A 27,296-nucleotide genomic window follows, 5' to 3' on the forward strand; every position below is an offset into this window, starting at 1 on the left:
GAATATTCTGGGACAGAGTGGAGAGAATAACTCAAGTACAATTTATGAGTTTATAATCTCCAACTTGTATGTTATTTGATCCCATATTGGGAAGAAACTGTTATTCTTTTAACACTGAGAACCTAATAGTGCACTCCTAGCTTCTGTTATAAAGTACTGAGGCGGGATAAAACTGTATTGGTAAAAGGAACATAATGCATCCAGGATTTAAAAGATGATTAAATTTTATTACTTAAAACAGGAGACCTATGGTACATTCTCAATAAAACGGTAGCAAAATGTAATGGCAGGAATTAAAACGTGAATCATAAACATACATATACTTCTGGTGCTTCTGATTAAATTTCACTCTGAAGATAACTGCTGTCTTCAATATCCAAAAATTAGACTACTTCTTTCTTGGTCAGAGATGGAGACAACACATACGCTCATGCAATAGATAAAGTGATTAAGTTTTCTTGTGCATTGTTCCTACCACATAATCAGTCCCTAATAACCTGTCACTCTCCTCCCACAAAAAGCCCAGTCCCTGCATGTCCTTCCTGCTTTGTTCATGGTCAGCTGGTAGAGCATTCTGCACTATACCCACACTGGCTTATCTATGGAAGGGCACCCTGAACATCACCATGATGAGTCAAGTCACAGTTTTACATTATTCTCTGCCTCTCCCTGTTGCTAATCCACATGGTATTGAATTTGATAATTCAGGGTCCTTGTTTTTCCAGGGAACATGGATGTGCATGAACCACACCTAATGAAGTTGGCCCCCTCATGTTACTGATTCTTCCCAGAGACCATCAACAAAGGCCTGTAATGAAGAGATAAGATTATCTTGTCACCGAGGCCAAGCTCTTACGGCTCGCTGCACAACAGGCCAAAAAATAGACTACTTTTGGGGGCAAGGAATAGTGACGTTATTCTGAAATCCAGCAGACCGAGAAAACGGGGGACTAGCAACGCAAAGAGTCACATGTCCTGAGACAGAAATCAGGCTCTTTATAGTAAAAGCGGAGGGAGTAAAGTCCTGGTTCAGGTCAGACTCCTGTGAAATAAAATTCAACTATTATGGCAAGACAGGAATATTTAAACATTAATTCCTCTCGGCCCTTTGGCCTCCTCTCTCCTCCCACTATGAACTGTGTATTTGCATTATGTATCAAGCAAACCTCCCCCATCAGCAGAATACATACTCAATCATAAAAAGCAACATTCTCCTAGCATCAACAGGAAAACTCCTTAAATGATAGCATTCCTTCTTGATTTGTAAGGGTCACACGACCCACTGCGATGACGCTTAGATCTGGATTATGTGAACTGTCAATAATATGTCATGTGTTGTACTGCTGTCTTAGAAAACTTATGTAACTGTGCCTTGATTTCTTTTTCTTTTTTAATTTTTTATTTATTTTTGGCCGCACTGGGTCTCTGTTGAGGTGCGCGGGCTTCTCATTGCAGTGGCTTCGCTTGTTGCGGTGCGCGGGCTTCAGTAGTTGCGCCATACGAGCTCAGTAGTTGTGGCTCGCAGGCTCAGTAGTTGTGGCGCACGGGCTTAGTTGCTCCGCGGCATGTGGGATCTTCCCGGACCAAGGCTCGAACCCGTGTCCCCTGCACTGGCAGGCGGATTCTTAACCACTGCGCCACCAGGAAAGCCCTGTGCCTTGATTTCTAATGGGCAGAATAGTTCTGAGCTTTCTCAGACACTCCTCCCAGGTTATCATCCTCAAATTTGGCTTGAATAAAATTTTCCATTTCTTTCTTAGATTGACTGATTGATTTTTTTGTTGACATTCCGGAGGGGTTGTGTGAATTTCTTCCTTCCTGAAGGCATTCACAGGAGGGCCTTGTCAGGATGTTTCCTGGGAGCTAAAAAAGGTATTTTACTTTAATGCTCATTACAAGGAAGTCAGGGTTCCCAGAGATGGCCCATGATGTATAACTTAAGCTTACAGGCAACATCCCTTTACTGATTCACTTCTACCGAAAGCAACAGAATACAAAGGTTAAAGTAAAAGAAACAGGTCCGATATGGACTCAGATTTGTTCTTCCGTGTTACTTCAAACTTCAGGTTGAAAGGCGTAAATATGAATGTAGCCTCTTCACGAAAACCCGAATAACTGACTATTTATACACTGAAGACAATGGGCCATTTCAACACATGCTCTTCTCCCTCTCACAAATACATCATCTTTTAACACACTGTGACTTGTAATGATTCTGCAGTATATAATATCTTAGGTTAACCTCAGACAACTAAAGACTTGTTTATTCCGAGTATGCATTCTCTGATGTGTGGTCTGTTGAAAAAACTGCTGAAAAAACTCAACAAATTCATTACATTTGTAAGAATTCCCCCAAACGTTGAGTTTTTTTGTTAAACGCTGAGAATGCACTGATTTATGAAGAGTTTTCCACGTATACACTTTATAACCTGTATGAATTCTCTCATTACACCAAACTTACTGGATGTATCCATATTTACAACATTCATAACATTTGAAATCTTGTTCTCCAACATAAATCCTGTGTTCCACAGTTTTGTTCTTCAGTTACAAGCCTTAGCACGCATATTGCTTTCTGTGGTTTCTCTTAAAGATGTGTATTCTAAAGTTCAGTGCATGGGAGGCCTGGATAAAGCCTCGATTCACATTTCCATGGCTTCTCTTCAATATGGACTCTCTGCTGCTCCCTAATACTTGAACTCAACGTAAAGGTTTTGCACACCCATTGCATTTGGGAGTTATCGCTCCAGTATGCTGGGTAAAACATACTGTGATGTTTGGGTAAAATCCCTGCCACACACGTTACATTTGTGCGGTTTCTCTCCAAGATAAATATTCTGGTATTTAAGTACGAGTAAGCAATATATTAAATTTTGACATATTCATTGCATTTTAAAGAATGAAGTATTTGATGATCCCTGAGTTTAAGGCACAACCTAAAAGCTTTGCAAAATTCAGTACATTTGTAACATTCTGTCCAGTGCAGACTACCTGATTATTGGTGTGATGTGAGCCATGAGAACAGATTTCTCACATTCACGGCACTGGTGAGGATTCTTTCCAGAATGCATTATCAACGGCCTGACCACATTAAATACATGTATCTGGGCTCTATCCAGTATGAATATTCTCAGGAAGCCTAAGATGTGAACAGCTGCTAAAAGCATTACAACCTTCATTATATTTTTAAGGGCTCTCACCAGTATACGTCAGCTGATGGCAAGTTAGGCCTGAAAGCACACTTAAGAACTTACCACACTCATTACATTTCTCACCGTTCCTTCCAATATGAATTCTGTCATGGATCATAAGGTAAGCATTTTGACTAAACACTTTGAGACACTCATTGCATTTGTAATATAACACTCCAGTATGAATTATCTGATCCTAAGTGAGGCTTACACACATAAAAGCTTTGCCACACTCGTGATATTTGTAGAGTTTCTTTTCTACTTTGAGATTTAAAGACCTTCCCACATATATCACACTTACACAATTTCTCTCAGGTATGGATTTTCTGATGTTTAGTGAGGGTTGAGACCTCAGTAAAGGCTCTTCCACACTCAAAACATTTGAAAGGTCTCTCTACGATATGTACTCTCTGATGACTTGTAAGGTGTGAATTTCGACTGAAGACCTTGCCACACTCATCACATCTGAAAGGTTTCTCTCCGGTATGAACTCTCCAGTGAAGTTGAAGATGTGCTTTTTGACTAAAGGCCTTTCTACACTCATTACATGTGTAAGGTTTCTCTCCAGTATGAATTCTCTGATGCTTTGCAAGAGTTGCCTTTTCACTGAAGACCTTGCCGCACTCATTACATTTGTAAGGTTTCTCTCCGGTGTGAATCCTCTGATGAGTTGAGAGGTGTGAACTGTAACTGAACAGCTTGCCGCACTCGTTACATCTGTAAGGTTTCTCTCCAGTATGAACTCTCCGATGATCTGCAAGGTTTGATTTTCGACTAAAGACACTGCCACATACATCACATTTATATAATTTCTTTCCTGTATGAATTATCTTATGCCTACTGAGGTTTGAGTAGCGATTAAAAGTTTTGCCACACTCGTTACATTTGAAAGGTTTCTCCCCAGTATGAATTCTCTGATGATTTGCAAGGGCTGTTTTTTGACTGAAGACCTTGCCGCACTCACTACACTTGTAAGATTTCTTTCCCGTATGAATGCTCTCATGAACTGCAAGGTGTGAATTTGTACTAAAGCCCTTGACACATACATCACATTTATGTAATATCTCTTCTGAATAGATTATCTGATGCTTCCTGACAATTGAGCCATGACTAAAGGTTTTCCCACACTCAGTACATTTAAAATCTCTTTCCCTGTGTGTTTTCTGATCTTGTGTCAGTACTAAAGGATGCATAAAATCATTCCCATATACATTAGAAACGTTAGTTTGGACACTAGGAGGAATTCTTTGAAGTGGTGAAAATGAGAAACTATTGTCGATGGACCTCTCAACTTCATTACATTCAGAAATTAACCTGTCAGTTTGAAATACCTGCAGTTTACCCTGAAAGTTTAATCCAAGCCTATTTCTAATGGGCTTGATTCCTGCATCCCTTCTACCATGTGGATCTATCCTATCAGTGAGATTTCCATTATGGGTTATAGGCATTCCTTTGTAATTTCTTTCATCATCTCTCCAATGACACTCAAAGTCATACATATTTTCCTGGATTTCCGTGAGGTAAAAATGTTTGATTTCACGACTTTTAGATCTTCCCAAGATCACTCTTTGAAATACTTCTCCTGGATCACTGTTCCCTTTGGGTTGTAATTGCTTGACCACATGTATTGGACAGATATCTACAAGACATAAAGAGCCATAGGGATAAGTTCAAAATTAACTGTTTCATGTTGAATATATGATATTATACCAAGAGTAATACTTATACCAAACACAGTTGTAAAACTTCCCAACTATGCATTTTTTAAATTTTTTTTCATTTTTTAAAAATTTTGAAATTTCCCAACTATGATCTTAAAATTATTAGAAACACTAAAGCAATAGAATTGTTTACTAAAAAAAGAGTTATAAAATATAATTCAAATTGATTTTAGAGGAGACTACTTGCAAACCCTCTATGACAAAAACACTCATACAGGAAAAACTGATGTCAGCTCTCAAAAGAACGCAATTTTTCCACCATGACTCCAAAGCACGTACCAATTAACAGTAAACATACTGCTGTCTCTAACTGAGAAAAATACATTATACTATAGATATATTCTGCATACCTGGTGTACATAAATAAACGTTAATGAACACACAATATACTGTAATGCTAAAAAATCCAAAACAAGCTTATCTAATAATATGTCGCTGTTTAGAATTATAAAACATATATACCATAGAGAAAAAGAATTCAATAGGACAGATTTTATGAAAACAAAACATTTTTCTAAATATCTTCTACAAAATGACATACCCACAACAGGCATTCTGCAACATTAATAAGTAAAAAAAACTTATAGAAATAATGAAAGATTTCAAAAAAATTACTAGATACAACATCAACATGCAAAAACCAACTGGGTTTCTAAACATTAAAAATGAACAATCAAAGCAATTCAATTTACAATAGAATCAAAAAAAAAGCATACTTAAACGTAACATTATACAAGAAGGGAAGGATTTATAACTACTGCAAAATAAAGACTTCTGAAACATATTAGAGAAGACACAAATAAATGCAAAGATACCCCAAGTTCATGGATTTGAAGTTGATATTGTCAAGATGTCAAAATAGCCAAAGTTATCAGGATATTCAAAATAATCCCTAGTGTAATCCCAAATCCCAATACCGCTTTGCTGAAGAAACAGATGAATCAATCCTACAATTCCTGTGGAATTTCAGGAGACAATGAATAGCAAAAACAAGCTTGAAAACAAAGTCAGACAATTCACATTTCTTTATTTCAAAACTTTTTCCAAAGCTACACTAATCAAAGCAGTATGGTACTGGCATAAAAACAGAGGGACCTGTGGAACACAAGAGATTCAGAAAAAAACTTTCGTGTATAAGGTCAAATGATGTTCCGCAAGGTTGTCAAGACCACATAATGGGGGAAGGGCAGTCTATGGAACAAAAGGGCTTGAGAAAACTGGATATCCACATGCAGAAGAATTTAGTTGGACCATTATTGTATTAACTCAAAATGCTTCAAAGATCTAAACCTAAGTCCCTAGTGAATAAAACTCCTACAAGTAAATTTACAAAAAAAGATTCTTAACATTGGATTCACCAATGATTTATCAGATATAACAGCAAAAGCTCAGGCCAACAAACTAAAAACAGATAAATTGGACTACATCATAACTATTAACTACTGTGCACTAAACCATACTCAGCAGAGTGAAAAAACAATGTATGGTATAATACAAAATATTTGTAAATCATATATTCAATAATAGTCTAACATCAAGAATATTTATTTAATAAATAAATTTTTTTTTTTTTTAAAAAAAGAAAGACCCCAAAATTCCAACTATAGTTTGTGACAAGGAGACTCTCCATTGCCAAATGCCTGGAAGCTATCCTGCCATTTTCCAGTGATGTAGTGACATTCAGAGCCAAAGTATCTTGCAGAGAAAATAAGATTTGTGCTACTTCCAACTTGACAACTGACACCCTATATTCTCCAGTTAGAATTTGTTCTCAACCAAAAATAATATATTTTTCTTTGATAAGTGATCTCGGGACTTCCCTTGTGGCACAGTGGTTAAGAATCCGCCTGCCAATGTAGGGGACACCAGTTCGAGCCCTGGTCCAGGAACTAAGATCCCACATGCCGCAGAGCAACTAAGCCCATGCGCCACAACAACTGAAGCCTGCATGCCTAGAGCCCGTGCTCTGCAACAAGAGAAGCCACTGCAATGAGAAGCCTGCGCACCACAATGAAGAGTAGCCCCCTCTCACCGCAACTAGAGAAAGCCCATGCACAGCAACGAAGACCCAACGCAGCCAAAAATAAATAAATTAAAAAAAAAAAAAGACTACATAAAGAACTCTAAAAGGAACTGATCACCAATTCCACCATGGGGTGGGGGGCTTTCTCAACCAACCATCCCACATATTGCAAATAAAAAACAAAAACGAAGAGGAACAAAAAACAGAAACCTAATGATAAAAATAAAAGACAGTCATTTATAACACATAAAAATATACAAAATGAAAGTTGCAGTGCCTTGAACAAATGATGGGTTATCACTGAAGGTACCATTCTACTTCATAAGGTCTCTCATTAAGTTGCTTCAAAATTATGTGTGAAGGCAGAAAGAACAACGGCACACAGGTGATGGCACACGTGGCATGGCATGAACAACAGTTCAGTCAACAGCCTCACAAATAAGAGGATGTGAACTTGGACAATACTGTTGTTCGGAGAAACTGCTATACCACTTACTGAGGCTCAAAGGGGATGGACATTAGTACATGTGAACAACACTGTCACGGTGCCCTTCACACAGGCTTTTGTGACACTGGTCAAAGCCAGAAAAAGAAACTGGAAAGACTTACAGGTCAAGGTCTTCAGACACTTTCTGTCTTGTACCTCAGAACATGCTGACCACTCTACTAAGTAGCTTCAAGTGGTGATTTTGTATGTAATGGGAAAATATTACAGCATATGAGGGAAAGTATTCTCCTTCAAAAATTTTCTGTTACCCAGTAAACCCACTCTACAGAGAATCCACTAGAAGCTGCCCATTAAACATAGGTGGATTACCACAGCAAAGAAACTGGATATGATTTCAGACTCTAGGACTACATACTTCAAAATCAAGTTTAAGAGGAAAACTTATACAAACTAAGGAGAAAGTAAAGTCAGGAAGAGTCTACATTCCCAGACTAGATAGAGCAGTACAGGAGCAAAAAAAATACAATATATGGGAGTCAGATATTATAAGATCTTGAGATGGGACCATTTGCTCGACCCAGGGACGCCAAGCTAAGAGCCTGAAAGATTCATGTATGTTCCCCTTGCTGGATTTAGGATCAAAAAGAGGATCTCTCTGTCCACTGTCCTTACAGTTTTCCTAAATAAAAATCACAGAAGATCCAATGCACCTGGCTATTCCACACACCCCTGAAATGTGTGGCAAAAGCAGAACAGAAGAAATGGCTGACAGATCTAAACAGGAAGACAGGGGCTGGACAGCTCCATACACGTTCTGGGGTGCCAGATAAAATCAAATAGCAGGGACTTCCCTGGTGGTGCAGTGGTTAATAATCCGCCTGCCAATGCAGGGGACACGTGTTCGAGCCCTGGGCCAGAAAGATCCCACATGCCACGGAGCAACTAAGCCCGTGCGCCACAACTACTGAGCCCACGTGCCACAGCTACTGAAGCCCATGCACCCAGAGCCCGTGCTCCATAACAAGAGAAGCCACCGCAATGAGAAGTCCACGCACCACAACAGAGTAGCCCCCGCTTGCCGCAACTAGAGAAAGCCCACGCACAGCGACGAAGACCCAATGCAGCCAAAAAAAAAAAAAAAAAAAAAAAATTAAATAGCAGCCAGTATTTTCCATCTTCTGATTATATCTTCCAAATACAACAGACATGAAACCAGGATAGGGTCAGGGGTTAGACACTAGAAGCATCAGCTTTGATCTATATGGACTAAGAACTGAGCATCCAACAGAATCAAGTCCATAAAGAGAGAAGAGGGGGCAAGACAACCCAATAACACAGCCCGCATTATGCTCCTCAAAGTCAAGCAACAACCAGTTCACAGGAGCCAGATGATGAGTGTTGTGGATCTTGATAGAGACCTTGCCTTTGTCTCTATAGAAGCTGCAGCACCACTGGAGGGTGAAAGAATACATTTTACATTTGGAAGGATAGAGTGATAACTCGGGTAGAAGAAAAGTCTCCTCTGAGAGTTTAAGAAAGAAACTTTGGTTTTCCCAAAGAACTCTCCACCATGAGAAGAGTTTCCCAAGCACTATTAATGTTGTGGCTTCCTCTCTGCCCTGAGATCCCACCTGTGTTCACACTTTTGATACATTCCCACCCATTTGTGTTTTTTTGCTGTTTTCGCACCACTCACCAGAGCCCTGGGCTCTTCCTCTTGCTCCAAAAATGGAGATAATGTTCAGATCAGAAAAAGAAATTTCTGCTTATCAGAACAAAGAAATGTAAATTGGTGTGGTTTTTCCAAAATCACAGCTCTTTGTTCAGCTGAGGAATGAGGACATTACAGGTGGGTCAGGAAAAATATTTCACAAGTTCATCCACCTCCTCCTTCTAAATGCATCGGGAACAGTGTAATACATGTATCTTAACACTCTTCCAAGAAATAGTCAGTCAAAGCCACAGGGCATAAGACAAGAAATCGGATATCTTTTAAAAGTTTGCCATTGAGCTTTATACATAATTAAGCTCTTGAACAACCCCTGATGTAACATGAAACGGGCAGATCATCTGAAGAAAGGGTCAGTTTAAACTCGTGATGCTGCATCATGTCTGTGTCAACAGGGCTTTCAGATCACATAACGAAAACAGGGCCTCCCAAGAAGCACACAAGGGAAAAATGCAAAACACGCAAGGGCAGATCCCAACTTCTAGAGGGAAGTTATCCTCACCCAGGGAGAGCAGGTTCCTGCAGGTCTCCAACATCACGTCCCTGTACAAGGCCCTCTGACCAGGGTCCAGGCATTCCCACTCCTCCTGAGAGAACTCAATGACCACATCCTTGAAGGTCAACCATTCCTGAAATGAAAATACATTTCAACAACGGGTCACGAGAAGAGTTATCTTCATACAAAATGGAAAGATGAGAGAGGGGTAAGGATCGATTTGGTTCAAGTATATGTTCTGAAAGATCTGTGTTAAGGTATTTGAAGCAAATACTGTGTCCCTTATTTTAAATTCTTATGCTTTTTCATAAGAGATTATCATATCATCCAATAAATATGGATTTGTCATCTTTGTGGAGAATCCATAAAACATATATAAATAATACTAAACAACAGGTTGTCTATGCAGAAGTGTCAGATACTACGTTCTAAACACTGAGTGATATTCAATATTTAAATAAGTTACACTATGAGTGGTGGCTTCAGAGATGACAAAGTCCACAATGGCTTTAAAGAAAACTCAAAATCTTCAATTATGATAATGACAGAAACAGCAATGACTAAAAGTGTTTGAATACTTCCTATAGACAAAACATTACTCAAAATAAGTACTTTACAAGCACGAACTTCTTATCAATATAACAACTCATTTGAGAAAGATATGTTCCCATCTTACACAGCAGAAAACTGTGTCAGAGATACCAAGAGAAACTCGAACCAAGTCAAGAAGCTAAGCAATGACACAGCAAGCACCTGAACTCACGTGGTTGAGCCCTGGAATTGAAGCTTAAAAATCAGTTAAGTAAAGGAGAGCATTAAAAGTACACTGACACTGTTATAAAGCAGAAGCTAACACACCACTGTAAAGCAATTATACTCCAATAAAGATGTTTAAAAAAAAAAAAAAAAGTACATTGACAGATCCCTGAGTAAAGCTTGAAAGACATCCAAGGTGAATGACATGGAATAGCATGAAAGGTCATTACAGATGTGGGCACACAAGCACATACACATAAAATGTTAGCAATCTTACTACTATTTAAACCATTAACATGATGGTGTAGAAAAAATTCAAGGCCACGGAATATATATATATATACATACACATATATATTTTTTTATTCCTTGGTTAGGGCATTTATTACTTTTACTTTGGATTGCAGACACTTGCTTATGTATATGTACCTTAAATCATTAAAACAAGGATTCAAATCTGTTTCATCTCTTCATGTCTTCTATTACTTAAATACGTCTTTTTTTTTTAATTAGTTATCCATTTTATACATATTAACGTATATATATCAATCCCAATCACCCAATTCATCCCACCACCAAGGCCACGGAATATATTGAAGATATAATTTCAACTGCAAAACGATATATACTTTTGAAATCATGTCTTCTATCTAAATGAATGGCTTGCACATCCACGGCACCCATCACACACGTCAACACTAAATCAACTGGAATGAGAAGACTTATCTCTTTACATATTTCAGGACAATGTTTTTTATCATTGGTTTTTTTGTTTTCCACTAATAAAACACTGACACAAAATTAGAGAAGTTTATTTTTTTTTTTAATTAATTTATTTATTTATTTTTATTTGTGGCTGTGTTGGGTCTTCGTTTCTGTCCGAGGGCTTTCTCTAATTGCGGCAAGCGGGGGCCACTCTCCATCGCGGTGCGCGGGCCTCTCACTGTCGCGGCCTCTCTTGTTGCGGAGCACAGGCTCCAGACGCGCAGGCTCAGTAGTTGTGGCTCACGGGCCTAGTTGCTCCGCGGCATGTGGGATCTTCCCGGACCAGGGCTCGAACCCGTGTCCCCTGCATTAGCAGGCGGATTCTCAACCACTGCACCACCAGGGAAGCCCTAGAGAAGTTTAGTGTTATATACTATTTTCACAGATTAAGAAAATTATCACAGTGGTAAAGTTAAAAACTTCTTGGAGAATTAAAAATCATGACAAAAAAAGCGTATGGAAAAAATATATTGTTATTAAGCAAGAACATTTCACCAAACGTCATGAAAAGTAAACACTTGACACGTATCCTCTGTAATTACAGTGGAAGGAAGGGGGCCGGCCAGGGCACCAGCCTTTCACCACTGCTCAGTGTGCCTGAGCGGGGACCACTGGAGGAAGAAACAGGAGGAAAAACGAAGACCAGGTGTAAGAGACACAGAGAGAGTGTGTCAGACAGCTGGAAATGTGAACATTCACACACCAGATGAGACGGAAAAGCTAAAGGTGAAAGAAAGGAAAAAGATATTCCATGCTAAAGAGAGCAAGGGGTGAGTATATTATAGCACACAAAGCAAAGGCAAAAACTGACAGAAGGCACAAAGGATATTATACAATCTTAAACGAGTCCATTCACCAAGAAGATGTAACAGTTATAAATATATGTATACATTAGAGCTTCCCCCCAAATGAAGCAAACGTTAACAGAAATCAAGAGGAAAACAGGGACTTCCCTGCTGGCGCAGTGGTTAAGAATCCGCCTGCCAATGCAGGGGACACGGGTTTGAGCCCTGGTCCGAGAAGATCCCACATGCCGCGGAGCAACTAAGCCCGTGCGCCACAACTACCGAGCCTGTGCTCTAGAGCCTGCAAGCCACAACTACTGAGCCCGTGTGCCACAACTGAAGCCCGCACGCCTAGAGCCCATGCTCCGCAACAAGAGAAGCCACCGCAGTGAGAAGCCCACACACCGCAACAAAGAGTAGCCCCTGCTTGCCGCAACTAGAGAAAGCCCACGCGCAGCAACGAAGACCCAACACAGCCAAAAATAAATTAATTAAAAAAAAAAAAAAAGACGGAAACAGCAGCACAGTAACAATATGACACTTCAACACCTCCATTTTACTTGAAGGCTATAATAAAAGAGAAATCTACACGGCTACACCGTTACAACAAAAAGGGAAAAGATCTCCACTCAAGAATTTTTTACATCTCAATGAAGCAGAAAGAGAACAAACTGAATCCAACTTTGGCAGAACAAAAGAGTTAGTTAAATAAGAAAGATTCAGATCCTGCAAACCCACTCCTGGGCATATATCTGGAGAAAACCATAATTCGAAAAGATACATGCACCCCAATGTTCACTGCAGCACTATTTACAATACCCAAGACATGTAAGCAACCTAAATGTCCATCAACAGATGAATGGATAAAGAAGATGTGGTGTATATGTGTGTGTGTGTATATATATATATATATATATATATATATATATATATATACATACACACACATATATACATATATATACACACACACAATGGAATATTACTCAGCCATAAAAACAAATGAAATAATGCCATTTGCAGCAAAATGGATGGACCAAGAGATTATCATACTAAGTGAAGTAAGCCAGACAGAGAAAGACAAATATATCACTTATATGTGAAACTGAAGGAAAGAAGATACAATTGAACTTATATATGAAACAGAAATAGACCCACAGACATAGTAAAGAAAGTTAGGGGTGACCAAAGCAGAAGGGAGGGGCATAAATTAGGATTTGGTATTAACACATACACACTATTTTGTATAAAATAGATAGCCAACAAGGACCTACTATATAGCACACGGAACCATACTCAGTATTTTGTAATAACCTATAAGGGGAAAGGATCTGAAAAAGAATATATATAAAATTGAGTCATTTTGTTGTACACACAAAACTAAGCAAACACTGTAAATCAACAATACTTCATATAGGGATATATGTATAGCTGATTCACTTTGTTATACAGCAGAAACTAACACACCATTGTAAAGCAATTATACTCCAATAAAGATGTTAAAAAAAAGAATACTTCAGTAAACAATTGCTAAGTTGTTCAACATCACTAATTATTAAAGAAATACAAATCAAAACTACAATGAGCTATCACCTCACACCAGTCAAAATGGCTACCATCAAAAAACCCACAAACAATAAATGCTGGAGAGGGTGTGGAGAGAAGGGGACCCTCCTGCACTGCTGGTGGGAATGTAAATTGGTAGAGCCATTGTGGAGAAGACTATGGAGGTCCCTTAAAAAAAAACAAAAATAGAGCTATCATATGACACTGCATTCCCACTCCTGGGTATATATCCAGAGAAAAACATGGTCCAAAAGGATACATGCACCCCAGGGTTCACTGCAGCACTGTTCACAAGAGCCAAGGCACGGAAGCAACCTAAATATCCATCAACAGAATAATGGATAAAGAAGATGTGGTACGGGGCTTCCCTGGTGGCGCAACAGTTAAGAATCCGCCTGCCAATGCAGGGGACACGGGTTCGAGCCCTGGTCTGGGAAGATCCCACATGCCACGGGGCAACTAAGCCCTTGCGCCACAACTACTGAGGCTGCGCTCTAAAGCCCGCGAGCCACAACTACTGAGCTCACGTGCCACAACTACTGAAGCCTGTGCGCCTAGAGCCCGTGCTCCGCAACAAGAGAAGCCACCGCAATGAGAAGCCCGCGCACTGCAATGAAGAGTAGTCCCCACTCACCGCACCTAGAGAAAGCCCGCGTGCAGCAACAAAGACCCAAGGCAGCCAAAAATAAATAATAAAATAAAATTAAGAAAATGTGGAGGGCTTCCCTGGTGGCGCAGTGGTTGAGAATCTGCCTGCTAATGCAGGGGACACGGGTTCGAGCCCTGGTCTGGGAAGATCCCACATGCCACGGAGCAGCTGGGCCCGTGAGCCACAATTGCTGAGCCTGCGCGTCTGGAGCCTGTGCCCCGCGACGGGAGGGGCCGCGACAGAGAAAAGGCCCGCGCACCGCGATGAAGAGCGGTCCCCGCACCGCGATGAAGAGTGGCCCCCACTTGCCGCAACTGGAGAAAGCCCTCGCACGAACCGAAGACCCAACACAGCCAAAAATAAATAAATAAATAAATAAATAAATAAATAAGAAAATCCTTTAAAAAAAAAAAAAAAAAAAAAGAAAATGTGGTACATATATACAATGGAATATTACTCAGCCATTAAAAAGAATGAATTAATGCCATTTGCAGCAACATGGATAGACCTAGAGATTGTCATACTAACTGAAGTAAGTCAGACGGAGAAAGAAATATCGTATGATATCACTTATATGCGGAATCTAAAAAGAAATGATACGGAGCTCTGGTACCCTGAGTCAGAATAGCTCCACAAGTGAAGGAGAGCGATCTGTTTCCAGCCAAAGCAGCAGCAGCATTCCCTCTCTGGTAACAACGGTAGGGTCTGGAAAAATTTCTGAACCAGAAGCTCCAGATAAACATGATTCAGCATCCTCTGTTTCTTCGTTGTTGAAATCCAGTGTGAACAGTCACGTGACCCAATCCACTGATTCCAGAGAACAAAGTGGATCACCGAAAAAGAGGGCTTTGGAAGGCTCTTCAGTCTCAGACTCTCAAAGCATCTCAGAGATTGAGGTGCCCTTGTTGGGCTCCTCAGGAAGCTCAGAAGTAGAGTTGCCACTGTTGTATTCTAAACCTTAGAACCTATTCTAAACCTAGAGACAGCTTCAAGCGGTTAACTTCCAAAACTAGTTCAGAGGCTAGTGTTTCGTCATCCGTTTCTAAAAAACAGTTCCTCATCAGGCACATCTTTACTAACTCCCAAGAGCACCACCTCAGCAAACACGATGCTGACTTCCAAAAGCACTTCGCAGGCAGCTGCATCAGTGTTAGCTTCCAAGAACAGCTCCCAGACCAGCGGCTCTCTGGTTTCCAAAAGCACTTCCATAGCAAGCGTGTCCCAGCTGGCTTCTAAGTCGTTCTCAGACCAGCACGTCACAGCTGCGTTCTAAAAGTACTTGGCAATCGAGCGAGAGTTCTGGCAGATTCTCTCGTCGCAAGTTAACCAATGAAGATGTGAAACAGAAGCAGCCTTCTGTCAATAGACTGTACAGAATGGTGGCATGGAAGTTGGTGGCCGTTGGTGACTTCAGTCCCAGCATGAATCATGGAGAGCTCCTAAATGCAGCTATCAAGGCTCTGAAAGCAACACTGGATGTGTCTCTTGTCCCTCTAATAGAACTGGCAGATCTGCCTCAAAATAAGAGTTCTCAAGAAAGTATTGTTTGTGAATTGAAATGTAAGCCTGTGTATTTGGGCACTGGCTGTGGAAAAAGCAAAGAAAACACAAAAGCAGTTGCATCAAGAGAAGCCTGGAACTTATTTCTCAAGAAAAAGACGGTGGTAAAAATATGTAAAAGGAAATACAGAGGCAGTGAAATCAAAGACTTAGTCCTCCTCGATGAAGAGTCAAGGCCTGTAAACTTACCTCCAGCATTAAAACATCCTCAAGAATTACTGTAATATGTCCAAAATATCCCTGCATACAATATCTGGTATTTGAAGAGAAAAACTTGCTTACTTTTGTATAATATGAAACACAGGCTTTCACAAATTTTGTATTGCTTTTTTCCAGTTTTGCAGAAAATTTACATTCTAGTTCTCTTCACACAGTGGAAGTTGTAATAATTTGTGAATGACAGTATACATTAAACGGTTTATGCATTAACAGCATACCAGTATGCTGTTTTATTTGCTGAAGAAAATACTGTCTTCTATTTTTAACGACACATTAGGTACGATGTGTAGTTCTGTAGTCTTAATTTTTGTACTACTTTGAATTTGGTGAAAATGTATTGTCTACCATGCTTTTATTTTTCTAGCTGAATAATCCTTCACGTCAAAGAAAAGCAGACCATAGTATTTGAATGTCTGAAAGTCTGTGAAGCTTAAGGTTTTAAGAATGTTGTCCATAATGTTGAACATGTCTGTTAAAGAATAAAAGAGAGGGCTTCCCTGGTGGCGCAGTGGTTGAGAATCTGCCTGCCAATGCAGGGGACACGGGTTCGAGCCCTGGTCTGGGAAGATCCCACATGCCGCGGAGCAACTGGGCCCGTGAGCCACAATTACTGAGCCTGCGCGTCTGGAGCCTGTGCTCCCCAACAAGAGAGGCCGCGATAGTGAGAGGCCCGCGCACCGCAATGAAGAGTGGCCCCCGCTCGCCGCAACTACAGAAAGCCCTTGCACAGAAACGAAGACCCAACACAGCCAAAAATAAAAATAAATAAATAAAAATTAAAAAATTTAAAAAAAAAAAAGAATAAAAGAGAAAAATCGTTGCCTCAGACTAAACAAAAAAAGAAATCCAAAGATACAAATAAATCTATACTCATAGACTGGAAGTCTCAAAACTCTTGAAATGTCCAAACAAACGACCCAAACTGTTCCACATAGTTAATGCAACCATTATCAAAATTACAATGGCAACTCTTGCAGAAATAGAAAAAACACAGGCCAGACATCATAGAAATTCAAGGGACCGCAAATTGCCAAAACACTCTTGAATAAGAAGAAGGATGGAGGCCACCCTTTAATTTTCAAAACATAGTATAAAGTAATCAAGATGGTGTGGTACTGGCATAAACACAGATATATAAACCAATGGAACAGAAGAGAAGGCTCAGAAATGATCCTTTGTGTATATTTAAAATCTACTGATACTAAGGATACTAAGACTACACAGTGGAAAAAAGACAGCTGCCATTAACAAATGGTGCTGGGAGGGCTTCCCTGGTGGCGCAGTGGTTAAGAACCTGGCTGCCAATGCAGGGGACATGGGTTTGAGCCCTGGTCCAGGAAGATCCCACATGCTGCAGAGCAACTAAGCCCGTGTGCCACAACTACTGAGCCTGCGCTCTAGAGCCCACGAGCCACAACTACTGAGCTGGCGTGCCACATGCCTGGAGCCCGTGCTCCACAACAACAGAAGCCCGTGCACAGCAACAAAGAGTAGCCCCCGCTCGCCACAACTAGGGAGACGCCTGCGTGCAGCAATGAAGACCCAACGCAACCAAAAATAAATAAATAAATAAATAAATAAAATTTATAGCAAAACAAAACAAATGGTGCTGGGAAACTGGATACCTATGTGATAAACAATGAAGAGGAAACCTTACCTTCATCAAACGTAAAAATTTCTCTGTGCCAAAGAACAAAACCAGCACAGCGAAAATACAAAATCTGAAGAATGAAGGTGATGAAAGTGATTTAAGGAATTTCCACCTCTTAGACATTTAGACTGATTTCACAGTTTGACATAGATGATGGAATAAAACACCCTCTATCACTGATGTCCGGTTCTGAATTTTCCATTCCATTCCCCATCATTAAGATTCTGAAGTCAGTGACTCACTCATTTAGCTTCAATTGCCTTAGAAAAAGTCAGAACAAATTTCCCCTTGTTGGTCTACTCCCAGATTTTACCAGGTATTGTGCACCTAATAACTGACTTTCATGTGCAGTTTCTTTATCCTGGTTTACAGAGAGTGGAAAGTCCATCCAGATGGGGCCCTAAACAATCCCTCCCACCCAATAGCACTGACACTCTGCCTGAATCTGTGGGTGTGAAGCCCTGCCCAGGACTACACCCAGCGGAGCCTCTTCACAAGTTCCAGGTCACTGGGTCATGGGGAGACGGGATCTAAGTGGAGATGACAGGCCCTGAGGGAAGGACCCGGGTGGGTGTGAGTGTACAGGTGTCAGGCAGGACACTTCAGAGTCAGAGGTTAGCGAGTCCAAAGAAGGGCATTTCAGGAAGGACAGACAGAAGAAACAACTGAGAATATGACTTTACCTGAGAAAGAGCCATTCCTGACTGCTTTTCTTTCCTCTTCCTCCTCTTCAGGGCTTCTTCCTCAGACAACGTTGAGTCTTTAGAGGTTGACCTTGGAAGTGGAAAACAGGCTGTTTAATGCTTGGAATCAACACAGCCCCTTCCTGAGTCACCACCACACACACACAGGGAAGACCTCAGCATGTGGAACAGACAGTCCCCTGCTGCCCACTGTCCCAGGAGGGGCTCAGGACAGTAAACTCCCACACAGAGACCAACACGGGAGTTTCCCACCCTTTCCTTCAGATCAGGCTCCCCTCCTGGTGAGGCCCCCACGTACACAGCATCAGTGGGCACCTCAGCTGGACCCGACGACCCCCTTCAGGTCACAGACCGGCCTTGATCCATTCCCACGCAGAGCAGAGCCCCCTCAGCCTCAGCCCAGATCTCAGCCCTCAGGAATGCGGGTACTCAGAGGCAAGATGCTAATGACAGATCCAAATTAGAATTAATTGGGGGCACTTTAAATATTATTGAGCTTTGGCCTCACACCGACGATCTGAAGAAGAATCCCTGGTCAGAGGGTACAAAACATGTATATGCAAAATGCCTCACCGATCAACCATGAAGCCTGGGTTGAGCACCAGTCAGCAGTGCCAAGGCCAGAACAGCCCTCACTTTCTTTTTCTTTCCCAGCTTAACTGAGGTAGAATTGATGAGAAACGACCGTGTACATGTGAGGCATACAATGTGATTATTTGATAGATGTATATTCACCGTGTAATAATTATCACAATAAAGTAGTTTACATTTCCATCAACTTACAATTACCATTTTATTTCTGTGCAGTGAGAACACCTGAGTGTTACGCTCAGAGCAAACTCCAAGTATATAGAAACGCAGTGTGATTAACTATAGTCTGCATGCTGTACATTAGATATACATGTGGTACTTTTTCATTTTACAACTGAACGTTTGTAACCACTGATAAACATCTCCCCATTTACCCCACCATCCAACCCCCTCCTAATACCCTTTATACTCTATGGCCCTATGAGTAAGACATTTCTACTTTCCACATATACTATCTGTCTTTTTCTGTCATAATAATGTCATAATTTATGGCTGAAATAAATTTTCTATATCCATTCATTTGTCAGACATTTTAGTTCTTTCTACATCTTGGCTGTTGTGAATAATACAGTAATGTTCATTGCAGTGCAAATATTTCCCTCGCTATAATGATTTCATTTCCCTTGGATATCTAGCCAGAGGTGGATAACATAAGTAAACTTTAAATGTTTTACATTCTAAAGCAACAAATTAAAATATCACAACTTAATCGTCCATATCCAAAGAACTTACCCCCCATCTGTATCGTTTCCCCCTCTACCTGACTACTAAGTGTTTCTATTTCATTCTTTATCTATCTCCCTCTCTCTCTCTGTTCCCCTCTACTCTCCTGCTGTTTCTGCCCTCCTATTTATTTCATCACACCTGTCCTGCCCCACTACTCTGCAACTCGTTCCCCCTCTTGTTGCGCTTTGCGCCCAACTTTTCCGATTGTCCTAAATATCCATGTATTTCTGCCTCTTTCTTCCTCCATCTCTGCTCCCTCTCTGCCCTCCAGATTACACTCCTTCTATTCCTGTTACACCCCGACTCTACGGCACCCCAGACGGCTATGCTTCCTTCCTGCTCTGTCTTCCTCTGCTCTTCTAGTCAACACCTGTCCTCTCTGTTTCTCTCCCAGGACCACGATGCTCCGAAGGCCTTACTTCTAACTCTTTTATCCCCTCCCCCCCGCCCCGTGACGTGCTCTCACCGCTGCTGTCCCTCCTGCTACACCTGACGCAGGGCCCCCGTCCCCACGTTGCTCTCCAATCCCAGGAGATCACACTCCTTTATTCACTTCTCTATTTTATCCACCCGCTACTTTAAGAGCTAAATCTATTTCATTTTACTATCCCTTTGAGAACAATTTCCAGCGAGATGAACTTGTGACGGAAGAACACTGGGTGTCACACGGCTGGCCCAGGTCACTCCCCGCCCCCCACGCCGGGTGAGGGGAAGGGCTGACTAGGAAGGGGAGGCCCGGGGAGCCGAAGGGCCGGCCTGAGGAGGAGGCGAGGACAGAGGGGCTGGGACGGAGGGAGGGGGTCTCCGGAGAGGGGCGGGCTCTGCAGAACCCCAGGACCGGGGAGAGGACGCGGCCTCGCCGGGAGCGGGGCGGCCGGCGCTGCCCTCTGGGGGGCGGGGAGAGAGAGCGAAGCTGGGGGCGCGCGAATCCACCTCGCAAAAGGCGACTTCACAAGGCGCAGGCGGAAGTAATCAAGAATTGTAAGCAGGAAAATGTCGCGAAAGGCGGTGTCTCAGTGGACCGAAGGCCGAAAAGCAAAGGGCAAGGACCAACCTCACAGCAATTTCAAACCCAAAAGAAATTAATACTCGACCTGTAACGGCGACTTCTGGATTTACCTGGGGCGGACGGCGGGCGCTGGGCTGTTACGCCCGCAGAGCCTCGGAGACCCTAAAGATGGAGTAAGGGGGTCCGCGCAGCACAGACTCAACACTAGAAGGGAAAACTTAAGATCAGCTGCGCGACCTTCACTCTCAGGTCTCCGCTTCCGCTTCCGTAAGAAACTGCGCACGAGGGACGTACTTAAGAGGCGAGGCTTCTAGGCGGGACTTGGGCGGAGCGCTGAAGGTGAGGGGCGGGGCGAGGGGAGTCCAGGTCTGAGCCCGAGAGCCCGAAAGGCGGGACAGGGGGTAGGGGGGCAGTCAGGGAATGGTGCTTCCCAGTACTTTGAAACCCCTTAAGTTACTGGCTGTTACAGATTTCAGGTAAAAGCTTACAGCTTTGGGGACCAGTTATGTTGGAAACTACGATGTTTCCTCCTAACAAGCAGAAAATGATTTTAATAAAAAATTGTTTTTGCCAGCATGTTGCTCACAAGTCCTGCTGCTGAGGCTCAAGCAATTCAGTGGTTGGGAACTTGGGTCTCCAAGTGGTAGCTGTGGGGCAGTCATTGGATGTGGAACATTTCCTGCAATTAGTATTAATTTAAGCAGTTTAAAAAAACAAGAGCTTGACTTGTCTCTGTATTACAAACTAGAATAAAAAATACAAAACTCTGGGACTTCCCTGCTGGCGCAGTGGTTAAGAATCCGACTGCCAATGCAGGGGACACGGGTTCGAGCCCTGGTCCAGGAAGATCCCACATGCCGCAGAGCAACTAAGCCCGTGCGCCACAACTACTGAGCCTGCGCTCTAGAGCCCACGGGCCGCGACTACTGAAGCCCACGTGCCGCAACTACTGAAGCCCGTGCTCCTAGAGCCTGTGCTCTGCAGCAAGAGAAGCCACCACAACGAGAAGCCCACGCACCACAATAAAGAGTAGCTCCCACTCGCTGCAACTAGAGAAAGCCTGCGCACAGCAAGAAGACCCAACGCAGCCAAAAATAAATAATAAGTAAACAAATAAATAATAAATAAATAAATAAATAAATACAAAACTCTCCCTGGGGAGAATGGGCCATTTCATACTGACACCTGCAGAACAACTTGTCCTTTCTGTTCCTTATTCAGCCAGGAGGCCAACTCAACACTGCTCAGTTCCAGAGACTCAGGGACAAAACCCAGGGTCTGAGACTGGAGGACTAAGGTATGTGATAACTTCTGTCAGTAATGATTACTTTACTTTTTAAAAAATTTTTCTTTTTTAATTTTTTTTTTTTCCCCTCTGGAGCATCAAGTTTATTAACTAGAATTGGAAGAACCAAGGAGTTCCTGGAACAAGAACCATCCCCCTCCCCCACCAACACGGAAGACAGAAGAGTAGGGGAGGGGAGACGTGCCCCAGGAATGACAGTCCAGTCTCTGAAGTTTCGCCCAGGTGGGGGTTGAGGGGCAGACCTGCAGCCACGGTGGCCTCGCTTTCGGTCGCCCGGGCTGCTCCGGACCATCCTCTGAGCTGGCCAGGGTCTTGGATACGATGCTTCTGAAGGCCGTGCAGAGAACGCGCTCATCTTCCACTGGACCGGGCCCCAGGGAGCGCGGCGGCCTGACCTTCCTGCCTCGGTCATCCATGGGGTTCACATGGGCTCACTTTATTATGACGCCTCATGCTGGGCAGCTTGCAACAAAGATGTTTCAAAATAAAGTTCCAGATTCTCCCAGCCACCCCTTGCTTTTTCTGGCTCTGGCCAGAGAGAGTGGATGAGGACACACTCTCAGGCTGCCCAGCGTGGGAGGACCTTCCAGTGTTGGACACACCCAGGGGGCAGCTGCTTCCCTCTGGGGCTCCAATCCTGCTGCTGCTGGAGGTGGATGTCCCAGTGCCACACTGGGGGGCTGGGCTGGGGGTGGCAGTCCTCGCCTCCAGGCTGGGTGGGGGACAGGCAGACTCACCGGTCTCCTGCCCTGCCTGCTGGTCTTCCTGCAGCTGCACATTTTTTCTGTGGTAGAGCCACCTGGTTTGCAGGGAGGACACCACAGGGCTTGGAGAAGGCTCAAGTTCACTGCCACAGAGGTCCCCGCAAGAGAAGGGCTTCAGAGTTATGATGGAGACCTCCACCTTGGGTTTCTTGGAGCTCACACTGCCTGTCCCAGTGTCCTGGATCTGGTCGCAAGTCAAGCCCGGAGTCCTCACCATTGTCACCTCCAGTTCCTCTTCACAGGGTGGCTGGAGTGGCTCCTTCTGGCCCATGTTTAACCAAGCATGGCTCATGAGGTCAGGTAAGGTGCCTCTGTCACTGGGGTTGAGGGCAATCATTTTTTGTAACAGATCCCTTATCTCCAAAGACAGATAAGGTGGGATGGGGTATTGCCCTTGTAGGATTTGCTTCCGCAGCTCCTGGAAGCCTTTTCCCACAAAGGGCCGGGACCCAGTTACCATGGTGTACAGCATTACTCCCAAGCTCCACACGTCCACCGCAGAGCCGCTGTAGCTCTGCCCCAGCAAGAGTTCCGGGGCAGCATAAGGGTGTCTGCCGCAGATCGTGTCCAGTTGGACAGTGCCATCACTCTTGTTGCTGAGGCCAAAGTCTGTAAGTTTGATATTCATGTTGGAATCAAAGAGGAGGCTCAGTGGCTTCAGGTCCCAATGCACGATGCCCCTCCGGTGGCAGTGCTGCAGGGCGGAGACCAGCTGCTGGAACGGGCCTCGGGCCTCCGCCTCTGTCATACGGCCATGGGTCTTCAAATAGCGGTACATGTTTCCCCCACTGAGGTACTCCATCACCACGAAAAATGTCTCCTCTGTGTCAATCACCCCCAGCAGTTTTACAATATTGGGGTGATTCAGAGCCTTCAGACTGCACACTTCCCGGAAAAGTGCCTGGACACTTGAGAAGCTCTGACGCCTTTTCTTTATGACCTTCACAGCCACCTGTGTCCCGGTCAGAATGTGCCGGGCCAACTTCACTTTACCGAAGGTGCCTTCACCAATGGTGTGGAGGATCTCGAAGTCATCAATATGAGCCTTCTTGCCAGCAGATTTGGCTGTGAGGCCCTGCATCATGGTGATCTGCTAACTACACTGACTGACAGCACTACCTAGCAACGCTAACTACGCTAACAATGCTAACTGTACTAACAGGGCTAAGTGTGCTGTCTCTACTAACAACGCTAACTACGCTAACTGTACCAACAGTGCTAACTAGTACTAACTACACTAACTATGCTAATCAAGTATTAACTATACCAACAATACTCACTATGCTAACTGTAGAAAGAACAATGACACAAATAAAAAAGAGTAGAGAAAAGAGAAACGAAAATCAACAAAATGGCAGAAACAAGGAAAACACAAGCTAACTGTAGGTCCAAGGCCGTCAGGTCACCAAAAGCAGCTTCCTGGGCTCTAAGGACCAAAAGCCTGGGCCCACCTTTCTCTTTCATAGGGCTTTGTGAAGTACATCACAATGGTGCACTCTGAGGTCAGAGCAAGAAATGGACCCATCACCGCTGGGGATACACCACAGTGGTTTTCTCACTTTTTGAGTTCAAGGCCCCTTTACACTTAGGAAAAAGGATCCCAAAGAAATTTTTCTTTACATGTGTTATTAGATATTGGTATTCACTTTGTTATAAATAAAAATCTGCAGGATACTTCAGTGGCCTTTTTATTTCTAGTTTGAAAATGTGTAATAATTTTAGAGACCTCATAATGTCTACACTTGAAACGTTCAATTCCTTTTCCTTAAATTCTGGTCTCAAAATAACGTTACAACTTAACTGACTTCACGATACTATACAAAATGTTCTGTTGCATAAGACATGATACGGTACATTATGAAAGTCTATGAAGCTGAGAGAAGGTTTGCCAGGAAGGTCATTGAGCAGATTTCTCATCAGGAGCCTCAGAGGCCAGATGGCATGACTCAATGTACTTGAAGTGTTGAAGGAAAGAAACCGTCAACCAAGAATCCTATATCTAGCAAAACTTTCCTTCGAAAATGAGGGAGAAATCAAGACATTCCCAGTTAATCAAGAGTTGAGAGAGTTCTTAACCACCAGACCCGCCTGCCACAGGGAGTTCTTCAGGTTGGAGTCAAGGACCCTGGACAGTAGCTCAAAGCCTTATGAAGAAATAAAGACCTCTGGTAAAAGTAGACAGACGGGCGACGAGAAAAGCTAGTACTGTTGTAACTTTGGTTTGTAGCTCCACTTTTTGTCTTCTATTTGATTTAAGAGACTAATATATAATAAAACACACACATAAAAATCAAAAAAAAAAAAAAAAGATCACCTCTTCACCTAGAAAAGTTACTTCACCCCCACTTTAGCCTAACTTTGGGAATTCCCATCAACAACATTCTTCTTTCCACTGTAGGAAGCAACGCTGCCAGAAGCTATGGCAAGCAGAGCCTCTTCTAAAATGCCTCTGATGACTGCAGCAACATGGATGCAACTAGAGATTATTAAGTGAAGTAAGTCAGAAAGAGAAAGACAACTACCATGTGATACCACTTACATGTGGAATCTAAACTGTGGCACAAATGAACCTACCTATGAAACAGCAACAGACTCACAGACATAGAGAACAGACTTGTGGTTGCCAAGGGGGAGGGGGGTGGGAGAGGGAAGGGCCGGGAGTGTGGCATTAGCAGATGTAAACTATTATATATAGGAGGGATAAACAACAAGGTCCTACTCTACAGCACAGGGAACTAGAGTCAATATCCTGTGATAAACTGTAATGGAAAAGAATATAAAAAAAGAATGTCTATACGTGTATAACTGAGTCACTTTGCCATACAGCAGATTGGCACAAGATTGTAAATCAACTATACGTCAATAAAAACAATAAAATAAAATAAAAAATGCCTCTGATGATGTACACAGCCCCTGCTCCTGCTGACTACCTCTCTGCAGCACCCAACACTGTGAAACCCCGCCTCCAGCTGAGGTCACTCCAGTCCTGTGTCTCCTTCCTTTGTCCTCTGTCTCCTCGTTTTTAATTTTTAAATTAAAAACATTTTTACTAACCACTGCTTTAAAAAGAGCAATACATTTTCAAAAACTGATATAAATTACACTGTTCTTTTGTTACTGAGTCTAAGCTCCTACTGCTTGCCACATGACAGTCCAATGATCAAAAGACGAGTTGTTGGGACAAGGAGTAGCGACTTTATTCAGAAAGCCAGCAAACCAAGAAGATGGTGGGCTCATGCCCCCCCCAAAGAACCATCTTGCCTGAGTCAGAATTCAGGCTCCTTTTATACTAAAAGGGGAGGCAGTAAAGTCAAACACTTCCTGGTTCCCATCAGCCTCCAGAGGGGGAATGTGTTAATTTCTTCCTCCCTGCAGTCATTCACAGGTGGATCTGGTCACGAGGTTTCCTTTGAGCTAAACAAAGGTATTTTAGCTTAACGCTCATGACCTGGGAGGCAGGGTTCCCAGAGACGGGCCATTATGTATAATTTAAGCTTCTGGGCAACACGCCTTCAGGGATGAACTTGTCATGGAATACAAAGTGTTCTTCCCTATTACAATTCCCCACTGTCAATTTCCATCCCACAATCTTGTGGGAAAAGGAATGAAGACCCTTCTGCTGAACGGAGGTGAGGAATATTCCTTAGAATCTTTAGTTAGTCCTTTTTGTCTACAACTATTTAAACCTGATGAAACCTCTTAGCAGTTTCTTGTCTAATTCGTAACTGAACTTGGGGTTTTGGTTCCAGTTTAATACATATACTAAATGCTGGTGCTATTTCTTTGGACACAATTAAACAAATTGGTTGCCCCTTCTCCAATGGGCAATGGCGATGGAATTCCCGTCTACTTCGGTTGGATGGGCAGACCTGTTGGAGGTAAACTCATGAATAAATAGCGCCCACAGTTTTAATGTGATTGGCCACCGCTAGGTCTTTAGCATTTATAGATTCTCCTGCCTGGGCACACACCTGCAATGGCCTGCCATACAGTATTCTAAAGGGGCTTAATTTAAGCCTGCTTCTGGGAGCCACTGATCCATAGCAGGGCAGCTGGCAAGTTCAATGTCTCTTGACATGTTTTAGCGACAAGTTCAATGTCTCTTGACATGTTTTAGCGACATTCCTTTTTAATGTATGATTCATTTTCTTGGTTTTTCCTGTTGATTATGGTCTCCAGGAAGAATGTAGTTTTAACGCCTTCTTCCAAATCAGGGGATAATATCCCTTAGAAGGGCTTTAACCACTTCAGAGATTTTCTGTCCGTGGGGTATGCTTCCACCCATCCTGAAAAAGTGTCCACACAAACACTAGCAGGTTATCTGAAATTTCTTGCAGTTCAAGGCATTTGAGGAAAGTCTATTTTTCAGTCCTGGGTGGGGCAGTTTCCTGTGTTGAGTCCCCATCTGGGGAGGTCTGACAGCAGTCTTTGGGTTATTTTTAAGACCCTGCGGGAAAGAGCTCTGTCTCCTTTCCAGGGATTTTCATGAGCCCCATCTGTAGGCTTAAAGCGTGTTCTGGTGGGACTCTGATGTCAAGCTATTCCGGTGGAAAAACTTCAGGGTGAGGTCTATCAGAAAGTTAATCAGCTCATTCCCCACTGTCAATTTCACCCCCGACTTCTGTGGGGAATTAGGT

At 42.8% G+C, this 27,296-nt stretch overlaps 1 protein-coding gene and 1 pseudogene across 1 annotated transcript in view; one reads left to right on the forward strand and one right to left on the reverse strand.

Annotated features, from left to right (window-relative positions):
* Positions 1–226: 226 nt before the first annotated feature.
* Positions 227–27,296, reverse strand: part of LOC103015206 (zinc finger protein OZF-like) — a 64,069-nt gene continuing 36,999 nt past the window's right edge. Inside the window, exons 2-4 of the mRNA XM_028165911.2 lie at positions 18,243–18,333; positions 9,615–9,741; positions 227–4,830 (exon numbers count right to left, since the gene is read on the reverse strand). Of these exons, the coding sequence (XP_028021712.2) occupies positions 3,503–4,830; positions 9,615–9,741; positions 18,243–18,333 (1,546 nt within the window). The 3' untranslated portion in view covers positions 227–3,502. The remainder of the gene's footprint in view (positions 4,831–9,614; positions 9,742–18,242; positions 18,334–27,296) is intronic.
* On the forward strand, positions 14,631–15,913 carry LOC103014656 (CDKN2A-interacting protein-like; annotated as a pseudogene).

The sequence above is a fragment of the Balaenoptera acutorostrata genome, chromosome 19, assembly GCF_949987535.1.
Source record: "Balaenoptera acutorostrata chromosome 19, mBalAcu1.1, whole genome shotgun sequence".
Taxonomy (NCBI): domain Eukaryota; kingdom Metazoa; phylum Chordata; class Mammalia; order Artiodactyla; family Balaenopteridae; genus Balaenoptera; species Balaenoptera acutorostrata.